At 31.9% G+C, this 26,856-nt stretch overlaps 1 protein-coding gene across 1 annotated transcript in view; it reads right to left on the bottom strand.

The window, feature by feature from the left end:
- Positions 1–26,856, bottom strand: part of LOC118197531 (glucose dehydrogenase [FAD, quinone]-like) — a 187,019-nt gene that overhangs the window by 53,931 nt on the left and 106,232 nt on the right. The window contains exon 9 of the mRNA XM_035369051.2: positions 22,103–22,282. Within this exon, the coding sequence (XP_035224942.2) occupies positions 22,103–22,282 (180 nt within the window). The remainder of the gene's footprint in view (positions 1–22,102; positions 22,283–26,856) is intronic.

Consider the following 26,856-nt stretch of genomic DNA (forward strand, 5'->3'; position numbering starts at 1 on the left):
GCTGCTATCAGTTTGTTTTTTATACTATACCTCAATTGACCTGATATAAAAGAAACGAAATTTTTATTTGAGTCATGTGGCATAACTGCTGTAGGCGGTCAGAAGACCTGCATCTAATTCCAATTCTTTTCTGCCCTGCAATAAAATATTTTAAGTTTTTCTCCTCTAACCTATAGTAAAAATATTTTAATCGGGGCATATAAATCATGCCCACCATTATTATATACACACAATAGTCAATAGAATTTTAAATTTTATGCAAAGCACCGTAGTTATTTGTGGGAATAATTGCACCTACTATCCAAATGTAAATGATTTTAAAGAGAAATTAGACACAAAAGTTTCTAGAGAAAAAAGAAAACCTGAAAAGGGAAACTTAAATTGTTTACGAAAGTAAGACAAATTGAGTTAATCTAATTTTACACTAATTTATCTTCCTGCAGCATTTTACAAATTTTTATCTACTATGTTAATTTAGAAGAACTTTTCTTTATGAGAAGATATATCATAGGAATTTTCTTATAAACTTGTAGCAATTGTCAGTGTGCATACATATAGGCAAAGCTTAATTCCTGTAATCAGAAGTACGGAATTTTATGGAAAGCCTTTAAAAACCATGAGCAAAAATATATAAGAAAAAAAAAAGAATATATAACGAATAATTAAAATAAAATGAGTGTTAATGAACAAAATGTAAAAAATAATAATTAATAAATAATATAAAATTAATAAATAATAAATTGATATATGCTAAAGATAAATGAATAAATTAATGATAATGATGCATTTGCCGGCGGTAACAGATATTTCTTTTAAATAACAATTTCGTTGTAATTCGTCGTTTTTACTTCCAACCCACTTAAAGCCTTCTTAACCGGATGGTGTATGGTCAATAACAATTCCTTTTCCTACTGGATTGCATTTAAACATGGGGAATTTATTGCCGAACTGTTTTTTTCCTTCTTATTTTGAGTTTCAGGAAGAATTGGTCATCATTTAGCAACTGGCGTTAATATGATTATTAATACCTAAAAGATATATGACATTAATTGCATAATTTTCACCTAATATTACGATTTAATAATAAATAAAATACTGGTGCTTAGCTCATTTAAGGGCCGCGGGAATCGGCTGGAATAAAGTATTCATTCAAAAACTATGAAGTCCTGCAATTTATTTCACCGTTTTCTGAATTAAGTCTTCATGACTATGGTCTTACCTAAACAATGAGATGCAAGATCCATATCGGATCAGATTAGCGAATGCAAACCTACTTTTGAAAATAATTTATAATTACGGAACAATAAATTTTACGAAACAATAAATTTTATAATTACGGAAGCTAAATTTTAATAAAATAAGAATTATTATTTTCTGATTTTAAAATACGTTCGCGAAATATTTACATATACACTACTCTCCGCATCTATCTTTTATTAGTACTAGTCTCCTCTTTTTAAAGTTAAAAAAATGGTGCATGCTCTTTAAATGCAAGACAAAGCTTCTTCCTCGTTTAATCTTTGAAAGTTTAAGAAACATATTAAAATGAGATTACATAGTTCATAGTTAAAAGAACAATAACTGACAAATCAGGTCACGCTTGAATACATTATGTTTGATAAATGGAAAAGGAAATTACTTCTTACGATGCTTAATTACATTCTGCACTAAAGCGGTAGTAAACAGAGACATATTAACATTTAATATTCTAAGAAAATAATCATTTCATGACAAATGCAACTCCTGGTTTTGTTAGAATTTTATCGATGCGAAGTCCTTCGTATTTAAAAGTGATTGCAACAACAATCTGACCTGGTTATTTCAGAACTTTACTAAACTTGATTTCAACTGACAGCGCTACAATTTGCATCATAAATAATAGAAGTTTTACTATTCTCCAAATTCAATAGAAAATTTTGAGAAATTTAGTTTATCAGTTTCATGTTTTTCCAGGAAATAATTTTTTCTCATTTAAATCAAAATTTTTCCGATTTTGATTTACTTTGAGAATTTGGTTAAACTCTCTAATTTCCTGTAAGCATTTACATGCTTTTTTGGCTTCAAGGCAAACCAAACTAGTACCTTTTCTTTTAAAAAGAACTCAAGATACACTAAGTATGGCTTTATAATGGATTTATACATAGAAAATTGTTCGATACAATAAAATTCGAAAATCAATTTTAAATACTTTGTTTACAAACTAATCGATTTCAAATAAGAGTCCTCGTCGGTTTACATTCAACCTTATCACAGTAAGAAAATTATTATTAAAATTTGTTTCTGACAAACGAATTTAAGTATTCTATCACATTTCTGAATCAGTAAACGGACGTTATTTTCTCCGATAGAAGGTATAATTAATTTTATTTCAAGAATTTGCCTTAATTATGTTTCAACAGGAAGTCACTAATAAGCACTCATAATTAATAATTGCCTTAATAATTTTTCAACAGTCACCTAAGCTTCATATAATTTGCAGTATTTTCCATTTTGCAATACATATCATTTTCGCTGTCAGTTTCTGATCTTCGTTTAACACTATTATACCATAGTCAAATGTTACTGCACGTTGCCTCAATACTCTTACAATTTGACGCTTATTCTAAAAACGAATCTTCATACTAGATGTCTGAAACATTAAATATAGCTTAAAATTTCTTTGAAGCGTCTACTACATAATGGCCGCTCCCACCGGGTGCCGAGTGGTTAGATTTGTGTTCGATCTCGGGCGAATAGGCTGGCTATATAGTTAGTTTTAAGGGTTTTCCCCATATTTAATGCGAATGCGAGTCAGTTATCTTCTGAAAATCCTCCTCGAAGGCACCACTTCTTTTAGGCAAATAGTCCTTATCATATTCAAATAACTTAAGCTAACGTGACCTATCTTATAAAGGACAATTTTTGAAAACAGTTTTTTAACTCCGTTTTGAGATGTTGATTCCTGCATTAACTATAATATGCAAGGCCCCTAGCAAAGATATCGAGTTACTCGCTCCAAAATGCTTCCGTTTTCATCAAATTTAATGCTGTTCATCATTTTTCGAATATCCTTTTTGGTAATGACATTTGAAAGCTTTTATAATGTCTATCGTCGTCCTAGTCTAAAGAATGAATGTAGAATTATATTAATAGAAACGGACATTAACAATTTGCCAAAAGAAATCAGAGATAATGTGTGTACCACAATTATCTATTTAGTAAAGTTTTTTTTTTTTTTTTTCATTTTTCAGTTCGCTGTCCCATTTCGAAAGAAAATCGATAAAAATACTGCTTGCCATCTATGAGTTCTTGTTGATTAGATATAAGTTTTAGATATAAATTCTACTTTGAACAGTTTTCTGTTTTTGTCCATCACTAGTGGCGTTTTCTTAATTATAGGATGTTACTGCACATTAATAACACGCAAAGAAGTTTTATAATTTTTTAAACCAGCTGCTGCTTCCCGTTTAAATATTAATGTGTGTTCTATTAATGTTCTTTAACACAATCTGATTTTGCCTATATTATATTTCGCGTGAGATAGCAATTCATTTAGTAGCTCGGGTAAAAATTCTTTTAATCCAATTACAAACTGATTGATGATCTGCCTGTTCCTTTTTTTTATCAGGCACGTTCCGCTGCGCAATGTTAGATTTCTCTTTCCAACTTATAAGCCGTCTGTCGGTTGACAGGAAAATTCTCTTATTACACAGCTTTCAAAATAAAAATTCCTCTAGAAATAGGAACATTTTTGAGAGTCTTTTCTATTCGTTTCCTTGAGACATTCGTCATTTTTATTAGTTCTCTATCAATTAGAATTATTTAAGTTAATTACACAAAATTGGGAAATTCTCAGTTTAAATTCAAGTACTTCCTAAGAACATTAAGATATTTTAGTAATTTACTTTTTTCTTTAGGTCTACTGTACTTTGTTTAGTCCATCTGCCACTTCGTAAAGTCATCCAGAATTTTTGAGCCAGCAAAGTAATGAATAGACACTGTCTCGATGGGATTCGAAATTCGGAAATTCCGATTGCTGTTCGGACGTTCTTTTCACTTACATCACGAAAGCGTGCGATAAGGATGGAAAAATGGCTTACAAATTCATGACTGCAGGCATAATTAATGCTTTTTTCTCTTTATCTGCTTGAAATTACACTTCCTTCTTATTTAAAGACTGTTAATATACGGTGATACAAGGAGGCACTTCATGAACTTTTTATTAGAACTCCGTGAATAATGTGCCTATTCTAAAGGCAAGAATTTGAATGTCAAAATCTTAAAAAGATGGGATGCAGAAGTTGTACTTCCACCTTTAGTCAGCTAGTATTCGAGAAGAAACACTCACTTATTTACAAGGCTTTTATCTAGAGTATTGTTTACATTAACTTTGAGATAAAGAAACCAACCTTAAAGAACTCTGAAAACAGTATCTTACAAGTACAGAGACAGAGAGTAGAAAAATACATGTCTGAAAGATAAATAGTTCATAATCCATAATAAGGTAACTGGAAGAACTACAGACAGATTCGACAGGCGCAAATAGAATAATCTGTCATCGAAGAATCGGTCATTTTCCAATCTGAGTTTTAAAAGTGGCGGCGTTTTTGTTGATTAATGTATATTCAGTTTGATTCTTGCAAATCTGAACGCAAGAAGAGGCTGGAATTTGTTAACCATTGCGTTAATAAGGGGAGAGAACTATCTCTCCATACATATATATTAATAATTAAATTCATTTTGATTATCTCCTAGGAAATGAAAAAATATTAATTTTTATTTTAAAACTATTGAAAAGGCAGATTTTGACAAGTGCAAAACTTATCAAAATCAGTGCGTATTGTGGAAAGCAAAAACTGTAAAATGCAAAAATTTAATGAACAATTTTTAAATATAAAAACATTAAAAATATAACTATTGCGTAGAAAGATCCTATCTTTTATACATAAAATTAAGGGGGGAAAAGGTTAGAAATGCAACATAAGCTTGCTCGACTTGAAATGAAGGCTCCAGAATAGTAAATAAGGAAGATAAGAATATTAAACGCAAATTCCATTTCTTTTCTACTTTTAACCGAGGATTCCCGAGAACTATTATTCTCAATATTCTCTGGAACCAAAATTTTGTTTTACTAAGATTTCCGTATATTTTTGAAGATTTTGCATTCTTAGAAACTTTTAAACTCTCTTAAAGTTAATTCTTAATACAAGGAGATTAAATAATCTTCTCGAATATGTTAAATTATCGCAATTTGCACTTGTGCTAATAAAGCAAATGAAATTATCCGTTTCCATGTTTAGGAACTAAAGAAATCGTTGAATGGTAAATAAAATGAGATTCTATCCAACTTTTCAACTAAGGCAATACTTAAATCCATTGCATTATTCGGATAATCGGACTTCGTCCGCACTTAAAAATGTTCAATAAGATGCTTGAATACGCAAAAAGCCCCTGATAACAGTAATTTGAACTTTAGAGCTATTTGGGCTACTCACTTGATTTGTTTTTGAATATTCTAACTTTTTATTTGTAGTTTGAATTATATTTAACCCTTTCCGGCATGCTACCTTTTAAAGTCGGAGTTTTGATTTAAAAAAAAGGTACGCTGTCTAATTAGGCCTAGAGGAGTACACAAGCAAAATTTTGTGAAGATAGCACTTATCGTTTTAATTCTGTGGGTGTGCCCAAAGTCGAACACTGATTGAATAGAGCTTCGAAAAGAGTGCTGAAACGAGCATTGTTGTCAATGAACTGACCAATGAGATGCGGAGAAACAAAGAATACAGACTATCAGTTGTCCTAGATTATCGGTGAGCCCGGTCTGGGCAAACCTAGGGTTCGCCGTTTGATTTTAGGCAACATTTCAAGGAAAAAATTTAAAACTAGTATAGAATAAGGAGATTACAATTAGAGAAACAATTTTCACCATGCCGCAGCTTGACAGCTTTTTACACAAGAAAAATAATGACGGCTTATAATTGTAAAATGTTTATGACTTCATATTATTATTACACATACTACTTATCCTTGAAAATCATTCATTAAAGGTTACAGAGAGGTTTCGTTTCCTTCACTGCAGTGGAAACTGCGTGAAGAAGGGCATCAAAGCAATTGTTCCTATTAGCGATTTTGTAGCAAAATACCATATTTCTACAGAAATTTTACTTGTTTCTTCCATTGGCCAAATCTTATAAGCACATATTTTAAAATTCTGTTTAAGGCAAAAATACTATCATTCGTCTAAATACACTCTTAAAACTTAAAATACAACAAAAATAACGCACTAGAAAATGGCGATGTTGCTTGTTAAAAGTAAATAATTGTTATATGCATGTTTGCCAGTATTTGCTTCATTTTAACAATTACGTGACTTCTATTAATGATGTTGCTCTAATACGTAAGTAACAAATTTTGAATCCTTAAATAGTTTTAAACATTTTTAAAACATATAATTCAATAGAATTCGAAACAATTTCGTGCAGGCGTATTAATCAGAACATTACTGCAGCATAGGTTTCAATCTAAAACTTGTATAAAATGCTTTAACAGTCAAATACACTGGATATATGCATTAGGTGAAAGCTAATTGTTAGCACAATCGTTCTTTGAAAAACACAGGAATTAAGCTCGCCGAAAAGCCGTATTTTTTAAAAGAGGTGTGCATCTTTCAGCCCCATCAAAACTTAACTATTAACTGCTTACTATAGAGTTAGTGATAACAGCAGAATACAGCTATTTGTGCTTCTACATATTATATTCTTGTAATTAACTTGCGAGTGACCCAAATGATAATTTTACAAAAAAAGGATAAAAGATACAAAAATACATAAAATTAGATCCTTCCTAGGAAGGTGCTGTTTCTAAGTATATATAGTATATATAACAGTGCCATTTTTTAAGACAATAAATGACTGAATATTCCTAGATACTGAATGTTCCTAGATACAAAAAAGAAAAAAAAAATAGCAGAACAGATTCTATGCTCTACATTTTAGTTTGCTTCCTTAGATTTAGGCTGAACATTTTGAACTTTCCAACATTTGCGAAGCTAAATTATTGTAAAACGTTCGGAAGATAATCAACCACAGTTTCGAACAATCATGATATTACTATGGAGATATTCGTTAGAATTGGTGATATACAATATGGTTAGTCATGTCTCGCATAAGGGAGTATCGTTGCTTTCAGTGATCGATAATTTAGGAAGATAACCGTCGGAAAAGGTTTCGATACATTTCGCAACCCATCTTTTACAAAACGTCCACATTCAAAGTGAACTTAGAGTTTCAAACTAATTTTGCTTTACCTTATTAAAACCTCAATAAAATTACAACACATTGAATATTCGCTTGATTTTTTTTTTTTTTTTTTTTTTTTTGCTTAATTAAGATTTCGCGAGAAGATTTATTTTTTTAATAGGGCATGGTCCAAAAAACGTCTAAATTTTAATTTCTCACTTTTTTATGATAGAAAATGTGGAAGAAGCAACAGGTATTAATTTTATTCTGGTATCACCTTTTACTTTTCTGACTTCATTTAACGATTACCTGTTTACGGTAATGACCCAATTTTCAATCGATAAATGCGAGCTTTTGTTTTTAATAATTTAGTATCTAAGACAATAAAAGGGAAAATTCAATCATTATTATTATTGCGAGCATCAAGAATTAATACGACTTATTAAGAAATCATTAAACATGAATACTATTTGATTTCGAATGCAAACATTCTCATAGCTAATAAAATAAAAACTATATTCCATGCATTTTAAACTGTGGTCGTCCAGTGGATAGGGTAGCCTACTGCGATACCGAAGGGCCCTGGTTCGAGTCGCAGACAAGGTATGACTAATTTAATATGAGGTAACGATGGCCACTTATTAGATGCTTTCACAATAAAATGGCCACCAATTTCGGACCTAATAGTCGCCAAGCCTAAGTCGACTAAGTGCTTGGCCAATGAGAAAAAAAACTTTCAGTTATTTTGGTACTTACATATTATTCCGTCGATCAGCCAAGTAGCCCGATTCAGTGCCAATTATGGATAACAGTGTCCTTTGGAATTCCACAGTATCGACTGACGACTGGTGACCGTTGCTAAAATTTCTGCCAACGGTCGACGGAATAATACGCAAGTACCGTTAGTTGGTACTATATACCTGAAATTTTAGATATCATTTGTAAATTTAAGAGGTAAACCTTTGAAAATTCACTCTCTTAAATATTGTCAAAACAAGATTTTTGCTAAATCGTTTTAACTGTCCATTTCTTCAAAGAATCCTATAATTTCTTCTTTTTATTATTGCACTCAATGAAATTCCATAGCATACGTCCTTCAAGGATGCTTGTTCAGCTAGAACGTTCAGTTGGGTGCTTTAGTCAATACAAAGTGCAAGAAGGATACATTATCTAATGGCGGAAACAAACTCTCTCGTATTCTTGTTACATATCAAGAAAACATTCATGCAGCCATCTCGTTTGCCAGTACACAAACTCGGGCTGAACTACCAGGCATCAACAGTTTAACTAAATTAGACACTTTTAATTAAAAGTATGTGTTAATTTAAATACTTTCAAACGCAGAAGAATACACGATATAGAAATTGATCTCTTCTCCGTTTTTGCCACCGATGATACCACTGATTAGAGTTTTGTGTTGACGGGGTTTCAATTGAGAAATTATCTTGCATTTGGGAAAAAATATAATAAAAGTGCCTTTAGAAGATGATCATAATGTAAGTTAGGTTAGGTTATTTAATTACGTCAAAGTCTCGAGGGCTATCTGCCTAAGGGGAGGATGCCCTCGTGGAGGACTTTCTAAGGGGAACTGGTTCGTATACACGTTACACATGGGGAAAACCACGAAAACACCCATGCAGCCAGCCCGTTCGCGGGATTCGAACCTCGGACCGAACTACCAGTGTTCAGAGACTTTACCGCTCGGCCGCTGGTGGGCCTGAGATGATCATAATGATTATAATTTAAGAGTGAAGATTTAAAAATCTCTGATCTGAGAATAAAGAAGGAGTTTTCATTTGACTGCCTTGAAAGTCTGTTTAGAAAATTAAGAAAACATTGAAACAAAATGTGATAATTTACGAAACGCTATAAATATTAACTCAAAATCTGACATTAGAAAAAACGAAGACAAAGAAAAATGTGTATACCGTAGACGCAGTAAGCTTATCAATATTCACATTTACAGTGCTCTGGTAAATTTATTCACAACGTGTACACGAACTGTTGGCGCTCAGTATCTGAAAATTCTGAACAGAATCAAAATGTTCAATTCAAATATTCCTTGTTTTGAAGCTTAGGATGGCAACGATTTGTAAAGAAATTTAAAAAGGAATCCTAAATTTTAAAACTTATTTTGGAAAAACAGATATGTTAGTTATATTTATTTATTTAAAATTTTGAAACTTAAGATTCCAGTAAGACCTCAATATGATATTCTTAATATTCTAATTTTTTGATTTGCATGCTGTGAACGCTTTTGATGTTAGCATATTATGAGCATATTACAGCGTATTTTGAGACGAATGAACTTAAAGTGAATTAGTTACCTTAGCCACTGTTTATTTTAGTTATTTAATAATTACTTAGCTATTATTTCCAGTGTTAGTAGTGACATCAGCGTTAATATTCAGAAAGGTGATGAGAAAAATGGCGAAGAACAAAGAAGTGTGGGGCGTAGACGCACTTAGTTGTTCAGTGTTTATATTCACAAGTAATACTCTTATTTTCGAAAATGAAAGTAATCACAAACTGTTCGAGTGAGATAATTGAGTTCGAGGTCAACAAATTTTGATCTCTTTGTGGGCTCGACGAGTTAATATCAATATTATCACATCAAAAAAAAATATTCCAGACAAATCATCGGGGGATTAAAAACAAGAGTTTAAGATTGGAAAAGACACAGGTACGTTCGTTGGCCATTTTAATTTAAAAAATTATTCGCTTCGTTAGAAAATCGGTGGCTTCCTACTAATTGCGAATCAATAAAATTATACAATACTTCCTATCAAAGCGACTCTTATTCGAAACAAGTGAATGAAATTAAATCGGTATACTTTGAAATTATTCACAGAACTGACGACTGATAAAATGCGATGGCATAAGAAGCAGGTGCGGAGCTATGTTTAATCAAATTCGGAAAAAAAATTCAGATAACAGATTCAGTTAGTTTCAAGCACACATAGCTGCCGTTTCAAATCAAATGCCGCAAAATTAGGAAAAATTAAATAGAAATTAAGAAGGCTTAATTATTTCCGGTATAAAACAGAAAAATGGATGGACATTTTTCTAGCTCTTTGAAAGATCGTATGCTACAGGAAATGGCTCTCATAACAAATTTAAAAAAAATGCCTGATTGGTAAGATATGCTTGCACTCAAATTGCTAGAGCTTATGCGCATCGTTTTGTTAGTATATCATTTATATTGAAATAATTCAACTGACTTTTCTGCGATGGTAAGTTTAGAAAGAAATGAGCTTTGTTAGCTTCTAATAAAAAAATACTAAACAATACTGTATTTCAGTTTCACTGAAACACACTAAATCGTGTATTCGGGTACAACTACAAACAAAAATCCGCTACATTTCATAAACAGAGCAAAAGAATGATAAAAGAAAGAGATCTTTCAGAAGGCATTTTTTTCGAAGTGGGAAAGGCTTGCATTAGCGTTACGTATGGAGAACTCTAGAAAACTCTCATGACGGGAAAGAAGTCCTTTCCACTGACGAAAATCGAAACCGATACCAATTAACAGCAGGGGAGGCTTTAATCTCTTTTATAGAGTTTTGGCTCTTCAATAATGCTAAATCCCTGCAGCTAATGAATTACTATTAAAGCATAACTGCCACGTAATATCTAGAATAGTCTATGCTTTAAATGTAAGAAACAGAAGCATATGCAGCATTTAGGTCACAACAGCAAATGAGACCTAAGCTTTTGAAGTTTAGACAGGCTTAAAATTTCTTACGTTTAATTATATCCAAACATTAAATTTAGAACTAAATTTGGACATAAAATATTAATTTATTATGTAAAAATATAATTTCAGCAGAAAATAAAAAATATAATGAAAAATGCATTCACATGCGAGTATGATACGTATATATATTATTTATGGGGTGCGTTCTGGTTAAGGGAATCTAGTCGAGATATGCTGTAAACATATTTACATTGCGTTGACAATAGTGTCTTCGAAAACAAGCCGGAAGATTGAATACCTCTCCAGTAATTTTCCGTACTTGATTTTCAGTTTCTTTTGTGTAAGTGTAGGTAGCCATTCGTGGCCGAATTTACGCCAATTGACAGTTTATGCAATTTTGCGATATTTTAAAGTGGGAAAGGATCGTTGCGTGCACGGAACAACACCTTCCGTTTTTCTCATGCACACAGCGATCTGTTTTCGCTTGTAGACACATCAGAGTTTAGCTGAATTTCGCTTCACAGACAGCCTTGGTATTACGCACATTAAGCATTTTACACCTTGTCCATAAAAGTCTTTAACTCTGCCTTTCTTTTCGTAACTGTTGGCCGTAGAAAAGCTTCCAATTGCAAAAATGATTTCAATAACTCAAAGATACATGTTTTTGCATTTTCAAACTTAAAAAAAAAAAAAAAAAAAAAAAAAAAATTATAAAATACAAAATAACATTTTACATTTTCCTCCGGTCCCTATATTTTTACTCGTTATTAAAAAAGTATGACTCTTATAACAATAAAAATTGATAGAAATATTTGGAATTAAAGACGGGAACCATGCCCATGGGCTGTGCAAAAACTGAATATCAAAATGTGTGCATTTGTACTAACCCAAAAATAAAACATTAGAAAATATATTCTCATGTTAAGAGATTAACGAATATAAGTATTGCTGTGCAGATTAATGTGGAAAGTGTTGATCATTATAATGTTTTACAAAATGGAGAGCTTACTCACAGAATCTCATAGAACGCGTATTCTAGTATTCTAGGTAATACTGAATTCGTATTCTAGTAAGAACTGTAGTTTACTGGTAATATTATTTGCATTAATTGAAAATGAAAAATATTTGTGGTGCAACTTTTTTTATAATTCTGAAGTAATAGAATTTCATAGAGTATTAATAAATTATTTTAAGACCTTGAAAATTTATAAATTTCTTGTGTTAAAATATTTGAAACTACCAATGTTTAGCGTACTTAGCAATTCTGACACTTGTGGGCCTGATTCATTGGGCAAGTCTTTATTTGAATACAATAAAGCACATAAGAGATATTTTACTAAGGTAAGGGATGTCTTCGTGAAAGAAATTTCTAGAAAAAGTTATTTGTATTTATGGCGAAAACTACGAAAATACTTTAGCAGTTAGCTCGTTTTGTTGGGATTTAAACCCGGATCGAATTGCCAGTGTTAAGCAGTTTTATCCACTCTGCATAGAGCTTAGCATATCCACTCTGCATAGCTGCATAGAGCACTAAGCTTTAATTTTCTAAGGATTTTATCTCAGAACTGAGACCATTGTTTCAAAAATGTTTTCATATAAATAAGGAATTAATACTAATCAAAGTTTACGTTTTAAATGTAACACTTTAAGGGTTGAAATAGCGATTCGTTTACATGTTAAAGCACGTAAATCTTCTCTTTATTTTATAAGTGATTCTTTGTGAAATCTTACCTAATAAGATCTCTATTCCCATTATAGTATAAAACAAAATCACAAAATTACCATTCAGTCAGCCCATGCAGTCGAGAGTTAAGCCGACATGAAATACACTTTTTATTGGTTTCATTAATCCATTAGCAAGTTACGAAAAGTGTAAATAAAACGCATTAATTCGTGATTTATTTAAGGATAGCTAGAGCTACACCAAATATAGCTGAAATGTTCATTAAAACGTTTTGTTGAAAATTATTACAAAATGCTTTTTCCAAATGAAAGTTTATAGCATACAGTACTTAAGCAAACGTTTACTGAAGTAAAAATAGAATCAAGGAACTCTTCAGAAATTATAACAAATCTACGTAACTTCTAATAAATTTTTCTATTAAGTAAACCAATTAGGCGAGTTTCACCGACATTTACCCTATTTCTTATGTGATATACTAAAACTCCTGAAACTGAGTACTGAACATTATGGTGCACTCTAAAATAAATAATTTATAAATGAACAAATTAATCCCAACTCGAATAAGTAATTATAAAAGAATTTCCAAAGCAATCATTGTTTTAACAGCATCTAGCATCCTCAACTGTGCAATATACGTCGCATATAACAGAATGATGTAGGAAACAATGACCGTACACTCCCATCTACCATCTAAAATGAAGATCTTTGGTGTCAAAAAGGAGTTAACGAAACATACATGAAATAAATACGCAGCTGAGCGATATGGGTGTAAACCGGAAACAAATACTATTTCCAGAAGAGTAATAATTAACGCCCTGCATTGTTATAAAGTTACGGAATATTTTATTCTGTATGAAACAAAGACTCCGTTCTGGTTTACATAGCATAAACCATCTTTTGCTGTTGTAAGAATACCCGTATTTAGATGTCACAGATAATAGATAAGTTGAAGATAGTAATATACTTTATCCATAAATAACTACCTAAGGGTTTTAACAGTTTGGTCTCCTAATTTAGATTCTTCGACAGCATTCAATATATGTTCTAGAATTAAACTGCTTAACTCGGCATCTATTACTCACTTTTAGTCCAAAGGGATTTGAATCCCGAAGGACTATTAGTTTCGTTTTGGCATTTTGCGTCGGACTCATAAATGTCGGTTCACTTTTCAAACTGTTGCCATAAAATGTTAGAGTCCTGCATTATATTTGAAGAAATTAAATAATGAAAATCTGCGTAAATGTATGTATATTTCTCACATTGTCATAAAATAACGGTACATAGAGTCATCGAATTTTGAATAACGTAATCCTCCAACGAATATGAGCATGTGGAAGACCATATTTGAAATTTGAAATTTGTTTTATGATCGATTTCCTATTTTTTAAAACTTTGACGAATTTTTGATTAACAAACTCAAGGATTTCAAAGCGAGCAATGGCAACGTTGTGCAGAAAAAACATTTTTATCTCCAGCGCGTGAGTCTCTGTATCGGAAATTCTAAAGATATGCTCGTTTTAAAACTATTTTGCGATATTGCTGTTGCACTGGATCTTATGGTTTAAGTGCGAGGAACATGATATTTAATAAAGAAAGGTAACACACAAAATGTTAAAAAACGCCCCTTTGGACGTAATTTAAAATCTGAAACATTTCAGATTTTTTTTTTTTTCAATTTTCATTCTAAATATTATTTTTAATTATTAAGAAAACGAATGATTATCCTTGAAATTCGTATTACTACTTCCGATTAATTCAGTTTCTCAACAGCAGGGTTTCATTAGCTACCGAGTGGTTAAAGATCTGTGGAAAATGACACTTCCACCCCAGTTTAAATTTCGACAATTGGGCTGGTTTGAAAGAGAATTTTCGTGAATTTTTTGCAAGTGTAACGCAATTAAGAGACTTTTTTTTTAATACATTTTACTAATTCGTCTCTGCCTTGAGATAAATAGCCTTCTTGTGCTTTGGCAGCAATCAAGCCATCCAGTTCAATTTCAGTACGAATTCATAAATATCAAGTACTATGAAATTCCTTCTCTGTGTATTAATTCTTTATTCAATAACTGTTTTGGGTCGAAATTTTACTTAACTTGCGCTTGCTTAGGTGATTAACACAGAGTACATGAGGACCATTTTTGTGAAACCTCTGAAGTGTTGAATGTTATATCATTAAATCTAAAAGCATATTTATTTTATACATAAAGTTTCATTTAGCAATCGTATTTTTGCCTGTTTCCACTTTTGTATGATATGAAATGCTGAAATCTCTGTCAATAATTAATTATTTTTGAATGAAAGCGTTCAAAAGTAATTTATTACTGAACTTAAAAATTAATTAATGAAGGGGATAAATAATCAAAAGATGAAGGGAAAATAATTTAAAATGAGTTCTTAAGACAAGCAATTAAAAAAATTAAAGTTTTAAGTTTTATGCTTGCTGAAAAGTTTCAAAAAAATTATGTCAGTATTTAAACTTTTTAAGGAGTAAATGCACAAAACATTGTACTAAATCTATTTTTTATTATGTCATTATTTACGTACACCCGAAGATACAACACTGATAATATTACTTATAATATCTTCCAAGGTGTCCACCACAATGTTCATAACGGAATATAAACCTTTAAGGTTGCTAGAGCACTATAACGAGAGTAGAATTACGGCTGGTATTGGCAGCGGTATAACCTCAAGTACCGAAATTTGACTTCTAACTTAAAAAACAGATTATTGGTTTATTTAAGAAAGTAAATATTTAAACTAAGGCTGAATTAGCTGATTAATCAATTTACATGCACTTTTAGAACTCATTTTTCGATAAACATTAACGTACTGCAACCAAACAGGGTACACACAATTCAGAGAACTGAGTTTTAAAAAAAAACATTTATACTTAAATTAGGATTCGAAGCAACTACTAAGTTTTTTCGAAGTTTTGGTTATAAATATACAATAATTTACATACAAATATAAAATTTAAATTGACTATTGAAAAGGCTACTTTTCCATTAGGCCTTGAAATCCTGAATTATTTTAATTACTTCACAGCACACTATTTACCACTTGCGTTAGAGATGCCTTTATGGAAGATTTTCAAAGAAACTTGATTCACCAGCGTCCATGTGGTAAAGTCACTGAATACTGGTAGTTCGATCTGGGTTCAAATCCCTGTACACGGCTATAAAATAAATTATTTGCATGAATGAATTACAACCTTTTTTCTAATTTTCCATCGTAACACAGCATATGGCTAGAGTTCCCCCAAAAATCCTTTCGTACTACCATCTGTTAATTTTTTATTACAGTGACAACTAATCATGTATGCAGAAGGCGCACGTAATGAATACCTCTTTTAACTAAACGTTTTGTTATTTTAATTGCTTGTGGTTCAGGTGGACGTTTTCATACATGGGTAGCGAAAGTTTGATTTTTCGGTTTTTCCATCTCGAGATCTTCTTTACTGTTTGTGTTGTGGTGTGGTGTGGTGTATTTAATTATGGCAAAGCACACTAGGGCTATCTGCCTAAGGGGAGGGATGCCTTTCGTGGAGGACTTTCTAAGGGAAACTGGCTCGTATACACGTTACACATGGGGAAAACCACGAAAATGCCCATGCAGCCAGCCCGTTCGCGGGATTCGAACCTCGGACCGAACTATCAGTGTTCATCGTCTTTACCGCTCGGCCATGTGATTCCATTAGATGCCAACACCGATAGTGATGCCATTAGTTTCTTACAAGAGTACAATATACTATCGAGTAACCATTAATGTTTCAATTTCCACGACATGAAATATTTTTCGGGCCAATCGAATAAAATTTCAAAGTGAGCCTTAAATTCAGATTTGTGGTCCATATTTTGGAGTTCATACACAAAATGGCGGAGCAAAAAACATAGGAGTACAGCAAACCTCTATTTGAAGTTGTACTTAGCGCAATTCATATGGAAGCAAAAATTTGTAGCTGAAAACAAGAAATCCTTCAAAACTATTTCGGAAAGTATTGTTAAATATGTTACATGCGAAATGAAGAAAAACTACTTGTATCAAATTGACGCCAAGTTAACCAACCCTTTTCCGTTAACACGTAAATATCGGAGGTGAACTAGTTCATATCCCCGTTACACATTAAGTAAGCCACAAAAACTCTCATGCAGCCAGCCCGTTCGATGGAATTTGAAACCAGGTCGAACTACCAGAGTTCAGTGACTTTACCTTTCCGCCTCTTATACCTCAGCCCTGGGGGGTCTTTATACGCGATATCCTCGCCAGAATATGAAAGGAAACTGAATACGACTATGTTTGAAAAATTAAATAAAAAATATTTTAATCCATTTCATACAACATGTATTTGATCGAGACAATGTGTAATACCATTATTCATTGTTGTAGATTTTACCTGTTACGAAATCCATTGCCGACTTCATACTTTCCGTGTAAAACAGGAAAGATTAATAAAACAGTTAAAAAACTCTGAACTTAGCATACCGTTTTTCCTATTTGATTCTATATGTGAAAGCAAACTTTTTTCAAACGACTCTTTGCTATGAAGACAACAAAACAAATCTTTTTAGTAAGAAATCTTTAAGCTTGCTTCTTAATTTTAAAAATACGTGAAGAATTTCAAAGTTAACCAACAGCATAATTTTGTAACTTTTGTTAAACAGTTGATAATTTATATCATAAGATAAATAATAAACGCTGATGTGGACAAAATCCTCGATACGATTGCAATTTCTTTGAAAATTGTAAGCTGAATTGTTTATTATCTTTGTTACGCAAATTTTGTTAAACTTTTAATTTAAAGCCGGCGTACCGAATTCAGAATTATTTAAAGATTTTAATTTTCTCTGAAACTAATAAAACAATAAAAGTAACCATTTTTCAAATGGTTTATTTAACCGCATATTCCTTTTCCCAAATCCAATTCACAGTCATTAATGAAATTCCCCAAGAATTGAACTGCGATTTCATACAACATAAATTCAAATAACTGTCATTTTAGAAATGTATTTTGAAACGCATTTTAATGAGAGAAAACTGCTTATTTCAAGTTTTTTTTTTAACTAAACGCTTATACAAATACATAAATAAAGTTTGTGATGATATTGCACGATTAAATGGACTGAAATATGGCAAAGCACGCTAAGGTTATCTATCTTCCTCACGTTAACACATAGCTTCATGTTAGGTAACTTGAATATGGTAAGGCACATGAAGGCCATTGATCGAATGAAAAGTATGCCTTCATTCCAAGGAAACTGGCTCGTATTTACGTTACTCATAGAAAAACCACAGAAAACCAACCATGCACTCAATCCGGGTTTGAACTTGGGACTGACTAGAATTCAGCCACTAGTATGGATAATACAAACGGGTAAAAACCATAAAAATTCCCATGCAGTCAGCTTCAGTGTTGGCAGATCGAACGATTTGTCTCATATTTGCTACGTTTACAAACCTAGCATATTAAAATTTATGTCTGTGCGATTTTGACGATTTCTTACTATGTCCTCTTTGCTTGTGCTACATTTTGCAACACAAAATTTTAACATAGCATAAAATTTGCATATGTTAATATAATGTGTGTGCTAAAATTAATCTAAAATTTAAAACAATTTAGGCTAACCTTTGGAATATGGTAACAAGTAATTCGGCGACATTTTGGTAAGGCGATAAAGGTTACTAGGTAGGACTTTAGCAATAATCTGAGAAGTACACAGATTATTTTGTTTCAGAGAAATAAGAGATCATGAGACATGTCGTGTGACATTTTCTGGAAAATTCCGATCGTGATTTTAGCTAATAAGCACTTAGAAACAATTTCACTGCTAAAGTGCGAAATCGTCCACTTATTTGTTTGGCGCTTTTTACAAGAATAAGTATAATTGGATTTTTGCCAATTTTCTTTAAGTGAAAATAGGTCGATGTGTACATGGATAAAGTCAAGCGTGTGCACAATGCCATTTTTGTGCAATTCTGGGATTTTTTTAAGTAAAAATAGGTCGCCGTGTACATGGATACCGCGTATGTGCAATTCCTAAAAACGCGCGAAGCAGTGGGCGATTCTGCATTTTCTCCCAATTTCGCACCTAATCTTCGTCACGATTAAGCACTTTTGTTCCATAAAAGTTCTAGCGTAATTCGGCTAGCAGATTGTTGGAAAAAATGTTGAGTAAAAAATCGCCAAATTACCATAATCCGAAGATTCACCACAATTTATTTAGCTTACATAAAAGCTAGTAATTAACTGGCAATCCTTGTCAGCCCTTTCGCCAGATTCTAACTTGGATCGAATTACTACAGTTATCTCTTGGCTGCTAGTGTGCACTGCACGCTTTAATCGTATGCTTTTAATGGTTGATCACTAACTCATGATACTAGTTTGATAAATGAATCAACTACGGCATACTATTTGAAGATGGCAGTTTTGCGCTCCAGAAACAAATTCTATGATATTAAAAGTTGTACCACGACAGTTGTCAAAATGATACGGCTTAAGTCATAATCATCCAATGAAAAGTAAAGGTGTCATTTAAAGAGTTGTGTAAAACTTATATGCTATGAATTATGCTAGGATTTGTTATCTGCTAGGAATTGTTATATTATTACACTAGCCACTTAATACTTTCGTCACTACTAAGGCCAGAAGCGTTGATCATTTTGATATGGAGGCATCTTATAGGTGACCACCGTTACCCCCCCCTGTGAAGAGACGGACAATTTACATCCATGCATTCTCCGGGATTCGTACTCAGGTCCTTCGGTACCGCAGTAGTCAGATGCTAGGAAATGCTGAATTCTAGAAGTTCTAAAAATGTTAAATCGGAAACAAAGTTCCTGGGTTGATTTTCTGAAGCGCGGTTTATTTTTTAAAAATTTACTTCGCAAATTTAAATGGGCTGAGAATTTTTTTACTTTGTTTTGTTATTGGGATATTTTACAGATTGTGCAATGAAAATGAATCTCTGAAGCTCCTGTTAAACTTTCTCATGCATCTTAAAAGGAGTTTTGTAATTAAACTTGTTCTGATTTGGGAGCTTATTTCAATTTTCTTAATTCTTATTGAAACCGTTACCATTAGATCAATTTTGTCACCAAACGTTTGAAAAATATTTAATCGAATAATTTTTCCGATATTCCTCGTACATTTAATACGTACACTACAATTTCAGACACTCACATAAAAGCCTATTATGATATATGTACACACTTTTTCAAATCTATTATTATAACTTTTATAAGTATATAACTTATGTTGTATGTATTAACATACATTTATTTATGTTGTATGTATTAACATACATACAACATAAATATCCAGATTACTGATGTTAAAGAAACGTTTAACTTATTTTGCCTCATTTAATAGTCTTATAGTGTAACAGTAATTATGCGATGTGTTTTAAGTTACCCACTGGTAAACAGAAGTAAAAAGTTTTTAATTTGTTTAATTCTAAATTCAGACAAATACATATTTTTTTTTACATTTGCAAAGCATAATAGTGTATTTACATTTACAATTTGGCATTATCAAGCTGTATACATAGTAATATCGAAGACTTCTTGAATAACTTTTTGTTCCTAATTAAAGTGCATATAAAGTTCCATGTTTTAAATGATTGTTTTAAAATTATTTTCGTAAAACGAATTTTTGAACTTTGAAAAGTAGGGAATGAAGAAAGTTACAAAACTGATCAATAATCTTTGCAGACATAAGAATCTTTTAAAATATCAAGCATTTTTAAAATTAGTTTTTTATAACAAGAGCATTAAAAGACGAAGATTAAAATATCATTTTAAATAATAAAAATGGCTAACTTTAATATTTAAGTAAAACTGATACTTTTTGTGATGCATTAGTACCTTACCTTCAGCAACAACAGAAAGATTAAAATCAACAGCAAGAGATTAAAATGATTACCACTGCCTTATTTCGGCTTATTAGTGAACGATTGCATACTATCATAGAAAACTAGTTTGTTGCATCTAGGGTTTGATTCCCAACTCAAATTTTATTAACCTCTAAAGTAAAAACAAGATTTTTCCTCCCCAAAATTGTTCAAAGAAATCTTTCTTCCCAAGCTTTGTTCTCCAGTAACATTAAGGTAAGTATACAAGTTTACGACATATAAGTAATATTCGCAATGTGCAATAAATAGATCTTTACATATATTAAGATGTCGAAACTCTTATTTTATAGATTCAATACTGAAATTCAGATATACAAATTAATAACAATTTACTAACAGATGGGGGAAACTTAAGTAAAATTCATAAGGGCTATCTACTTTATAAAGAACGTTTTTTGAGCAATTGAAAAAATTGTTAAAAAAAAAGAAGTTTGTTTTTACATTAGAAGTGAAAATCTGGAGTATCTGCTTGCAGATATCAAACATAGGACCACATTTAACAAACAATCATATGAAATACTGCAGTGCCAATTATTTAAATTTCTTTTCCTAGCTGAAGTAGATTTAATTTTTCTAACATTTCAAGCACAGCAAAAGGAAATTTTCCTCTAGGATAGCTGAGCTATATTAGCATATTCATCTCGTTTCAGGACTTCTGCAATATATATATATTAACTAAATAAATACCGACTTCACTGACATTTCTAAACGATTACTTACACATGCCCAGACTATTCAGCATGTTTAGTTAAAGAAACGATTCCATGTGTAAAGCAGAAAAAGCATTTTCATATCGTGATCAAGAAAATTTTTTAAGGAATTTTCGGAAAGTTTGGAGTTTTCTAATTGTTTTAGTTTAATTGATTATGGCAAAACACTTGAGAGCTACCTTCCTAAAGAGAAAGATACCATCGTGGAGCTTTTCTAATGGAAGCTGACTCATATGCACGTTACACATAAGGGAAACCACGAAAATGTTCATGCAGCGAGCCCGTTCGCCGGGATTCGAAAACCGGACGGAACTCTCTAACCGTTCTAAGATCAAGGCTGGCCCTTGAAGTTTTCGGAGCAAATCTTTGGATGTTTAGAGAGTTAAGGACCAGATTTACAGAAACAAAATGTAACACTGGGGGAAAAACATTTTTCAGCTTACTTACCATTTATTTATTTACCATTAATTTTTAGAAATTAATCTCTCCTCTTTGTAACGTATTTTTCATGTAAAACATACTAGATAGATGTCTTTTGATAATTATAACATAAAAGGGATATTTATAATAAAGCAAACAAGGAAATTTATTTATAATTACAAAGCACATAACACGATCCATTAAATTTCAGCAAGAGTTTATCTGATATAAAGTCTTATTATCCGACTTCACCTCCTGCGAACATATTAAAACAATTTAAATTATTTATATATAACTTAGTGAAGCGTTTAAGTTAATTCTGTTTAAATAAAGCATACCGCATCTTATAGATGTTGAAAATCTTCTCAATAAATTTGTTATAGTATAAAAATTTAAGGTCAAAGTGTTTTACCGTTCAAAAATTTACTACAGGGCCAAGAAGAATGAAACTGAAAGACACTTACCAACTATATAATCATACTCAGTCTCCCATCTGTCTTTCGTGAGTGGGGCTGTCGTATCCTGAGCCCTCATGTACAACAGAGCAGCGAAAGGCAGAAGCGACGGTAAGTATTGCAATACACCCATGTTAGTTGTGATTAGAGACCATGTTACCACTCTGCACGCACACAAACAACACAATTCTCAGCCAAATGGATTCATTTCGCTGGGCTCACTTGGTCAGCGGGCCAGTTCTGGCAGGATGCTCCGTTTTCGCGGGCGAAAAAGCCAATCATAACTTGGCGGGACAATCACTGGAAGGCTTAATGACGTAACCTTGTGGCGTCACGATATATGTGTGAAGTCAAAGGAGTGCTACTAACCAAGATTTTCTGGTTTCATTCTGGAGAAGACGGGAAATTCTTTTTCTCTTGGCAAGTAATCTGGTCATCAACGTTGAAATTTTGTTTTATTTCAAGAAAGCATTGTGATATTCTTTACGTTTGTTTGTTTGCGTAGATCCGTTAGCAGTTTCATTTATTTATTGTAACATTATGCGCTTTCACTGACTGAGTTGCTAAAAATATCATAATCGAATAGGCAATTGTTCAGATAGACAGGAAAATACACTTATTATTAAAATCAATTAAACACAATTACACAACAGACAACATTTGAAATTTTTTATAGTCGAAAGGGTATGTAATAAATTTCTTTCATTGTAGGCTGAAACAGTTCAATATTCCCCCATTAAAAATATTGAATTACATTCTTAAACGCAATAAATGGGATCAAATTCTTTGTTCTAAAGATGAAAATCCGGGGTTCGGTGTTATTCATTAGGTGTAATTTTTTAATTAAATTCTGTTTAATTTTTATTTAATTTTAATGCAATTCAATTACCAAATCTAAGTTTATTTGTTTGTGTTCAGTACTTAAAATCGCTTTTAAAGGAAAAAAAAATTGTTTTAAAAAAATTGCTTGATTGTTTATTAAGATTGGAAATAATAACTAAATAATGAAATAAATTTTATAATCCACATAAATAATAATTATTAAATTTAAAGTAAAGATGAATACTTCATCAAGTAGAACATCAAAATATATATAGAGAAGCTTCGAAAAACATCTGTATGGAACATAAACTTTTATGCATGTATGTATTTTAATTAAAACTCTCACCTCCAGTACGAAATAGTTATGTAATTTTTATTTGCAACTTATTATTCGTTTTGTATTATTATTTTTTGTATAAAAGTAAAATAGGTTAGCAGTATTCTTTATTTTGCGCTGATCTAAATTTAACTATTTCAGTCTGGATTATTTAATTATGGCAAAAGCACACTAGAGCTATCTGCTTAAGGGGAGGGATGCCTTCGTAGAGGACTTTCTAAGGTAAACTGGCTCGTATACACGTTACACATGGGGAAACCACGTAAACGCCCATGCAGCCAACCCGTTCGAGGGATTCGAACCTCGGACTGAACTACCAGCGTTCAGCGACTTTACCGCTCGGCCACTGGTGGGCCTTAACTATTTTAGAAAGCATAACTATTCTATCCCCGTCTCCGCCGCTTACTAACTGGAACTTTCTTTGCAAAAGGACCTCAATATTAATGTAAATTTTAGACATTTTTACTAAAATTAATTACGTGACCAAAATTGTTGCATTTTGAATGCTACTTTATTTCATTAATTTCCTAATGAGTTATGAATCTGAAGCAAACCGTTCGAATAATACTGAATGTTGTAAAATATGTTTTTATTTAATTCTTTTTTGAGTTTTCTTGAGTATATTTATAAACATAAAAACTGAGAATTTGGGGGAAATGAAGAAAAATACAGATTTATTTTGTATTTTTGGTCTCACAATTTTCATGCAACTTTACTTTATAATAATTTGCAAGTTTTGTGCAGAAAAATTCCCTAAGAGTAGAGTTTCAAGTTTTTTATACGCATACATTTGTATCATAACATTTTCTTATATGTTACATATTTTGTTCATGAAAATAAAACCTATCCTTGATATTTATTTTTACTTTCTTGTACGAAGTAAAGGAAGTATTGCAATCGCGAAAAATTTCAGGTATCATATTTCAACGAAATTATCCATTTCAACCGCTCTCGAATCCATTTGAACGATGTTTTTGCATGACATCTATACCTACGGAGAGAATAAAGGACTCTTTTTGCCAAAAAGGATTGTAAATTGAATTTAAAAGGGATTTAGAAAAGATTTTTTGTCTTGACGTCTGTACGTACGTATATATGTATCTCGCATAACCAAAAAACGAGTAGCCGTAGAACGTTGAAATTTTGTATATGGGACTGCTATAACATGTAGTTGTGCACCTCTTTTTTGCAATCGACTGCACTAATCATATGTGAATATATATATATATATCCTCATGTACTATACTCTAGATAGAAGTGCTTTAAAACATTAAATCTTCTTAATATCTTGGCAAATTACCTCTTAGGGAAACCTCATCTATTCTAAATTGGACCCCAGCTGAATGGTTTATGGTTCAGCACGGCCTTCTGTGTTACTGAAACTCTATTCATCATCAAGCTTTGAGGTTCTGGAGCATTTAGAACATCCATAGAAAATCTGAACCATCCTTCTGTTAAGGCGTGAGCAATTATTTCCCTATCATTATTTCAATATACAGTCACCACCGGAACATCCTTATAAGATCACATTACAAAATGACATGATTGATTGTTTGTTTGAAGCATGTTCATCTTGCGTGCTTTATCCCCCTCCCATATGAATTAGTTCAATAATTGGAGAATATGAGTTAACTGATATAAATACACTGTCTGTGAAGTGCTTTGATATTCCGCCTTGGCAGAATGAACAACGTTGCAATAGGCTGCACCAGTCATGTATATATAGATATATATATATATAGAGTGATTCTAAATTGTTTTTACAAATTAAGAGAGTGAAAGTACTCCTCCACATGAGCAATAATTTCCAAGAAGATAACGTTCATCAAGATAATGTAAGACCACGTGTATCTGCATTCACCGGCTGGACTCTGTACGCACTCAAATGGAGTCTTTTGCCACACCCAACGAAGAGCCCTGATATCGCTCCTTCAGACTTCTACTTTTTCTCACACCTGCAGCTACATCTTTCTGGTGGAATCTTACACTCTGCACATAACGTCCGAAATGAGGTTGATCTGATTTCGGACTCGAGGCCACCACGTTTCTGGGGCGAACGCTTTGAAAAACTACCAAAACGTTGGCAGAAAATCATAAATTTGGATGTTGATTACTACCCGCACTAAAGATACTACTTTCGCGTTCTTTTTCTTAACTTTATTAAGAGCGTTTTTTTGGCTGAAAACTTTCTTTACGACCAGATAGTAGATTGTTACGCTGTGGTGCTTAAAGCGTCCTAAACATTGATATTATCTAAAATCGTTTTGAAATTTTATTATTTATTTTTCAGAGTTATCAGTTAGATTCTAATTATCAAGTAATTATCGATGATGCAGTCGAAGATCTACTGTTGGGCCTCCGCTTCCTTTGCGTGCAAAATTCCAGTTCGTGTGAAAGAGTAACACTCTTCCGTGCAGACGTTCTGTGTGACATATTCTTTACACATAGATCGACCACAGATAAAAACAAAATCCTCCTGAGAAAAAAAGACATGCAAATAGTGAAATGTTTGATTGCAAACAAGAAAGCATTGTACCTCGTAATGAATCAAGTGGTCGAGAAAATTCTACTGCATAATTGTTCTAATGAGGTCAGTATTCATAAATGTTTAATCATAAAAAAGACAATAGAGTATTTGAACACAAAGAGTTAAATAAAAATCTTGAGTTAATGATTCTACTCTTTGCAATTTTTTTAAGTTCTAAAATTTAGTACAAGAAAATATTATAATGAAACTATATAAACACATATGCATCACTATGAAGAAAAATTATATCCTTTAAAAATTATCAGAGTTTTTTTTCAATAATAATTCATTTGTTGAATACTGCGAATGCATTTGTGGAATACTGTCTAGGCAATGATACAACGAGTGAGGTGAACAAAACAGAAGGGTTCAAATCTAAGAAACATTAAAAAAAATCTGAAAGCTTTCAGATTTTATATTATGCAAAAAAGGGGCGTTTTTTAACGTTCTGTGTGTGACCTTTATTTATTAATTATCATGTTCTTCGCACTTAAACCATAAAATTCAATTCAACAGCAATATCGCAAAATAATTTTAAACCGAGAATATCTTTAGAATTTCCGAAACACAGCCTCTCGCGCTGGAGATAAAAATGTTTTTTTTTTTTTTTTTTTTTTTTTTTTTTTTTTTTTTTTTTTTTTTAAGTACAGTGTTGCCATTGCTCGCTTTAAAATCGTTAATCACGAATCAAAAATTCGTTCAAGTGTTACAAAATATGAAATCTATAATAAAAAAAATTTCAAATTCCAAATTAGGGTTTCGAGATGCCCATATTCGGTGGAAGATTACGTTATTCAAAATTGGATGGCTCTATGTACCGTTGTGCTAGAAGCATATATATATTTGTGCAAGATTCTTCATTATTTAATTTCTTTAAATATAACACAGGGCGATAATATTTGGTGGCAATAATTTGAAAAGTGAATCAACATTTACAGTGAATCGACGCAAAATGCCAAAACAAAATTAATAGCCCTTCTGGGCAAATTGCCCCTTTGAACTAAAAAGTAAGAATTAATTTAAAAAAAAAATAATGAACCATTATTAAATCAGAATTAATTTTCAGATTTTCATTCA

The sequence above is a fragment of the Stegodyphus dumicola genome, chromosome 5, assembly GCF_044657685.1.
Source record: "Stegodyphus dumicola isolate Sdum_Otavi_A_Nest chromosome 5, ASM4465768v1".
Lineage (NCBI taxonomy): Eukaryota > Metazoa > Arthropoda > Arachnida > Araneae > Eresidae > Stegodyphus > Stegodyphus dumicola.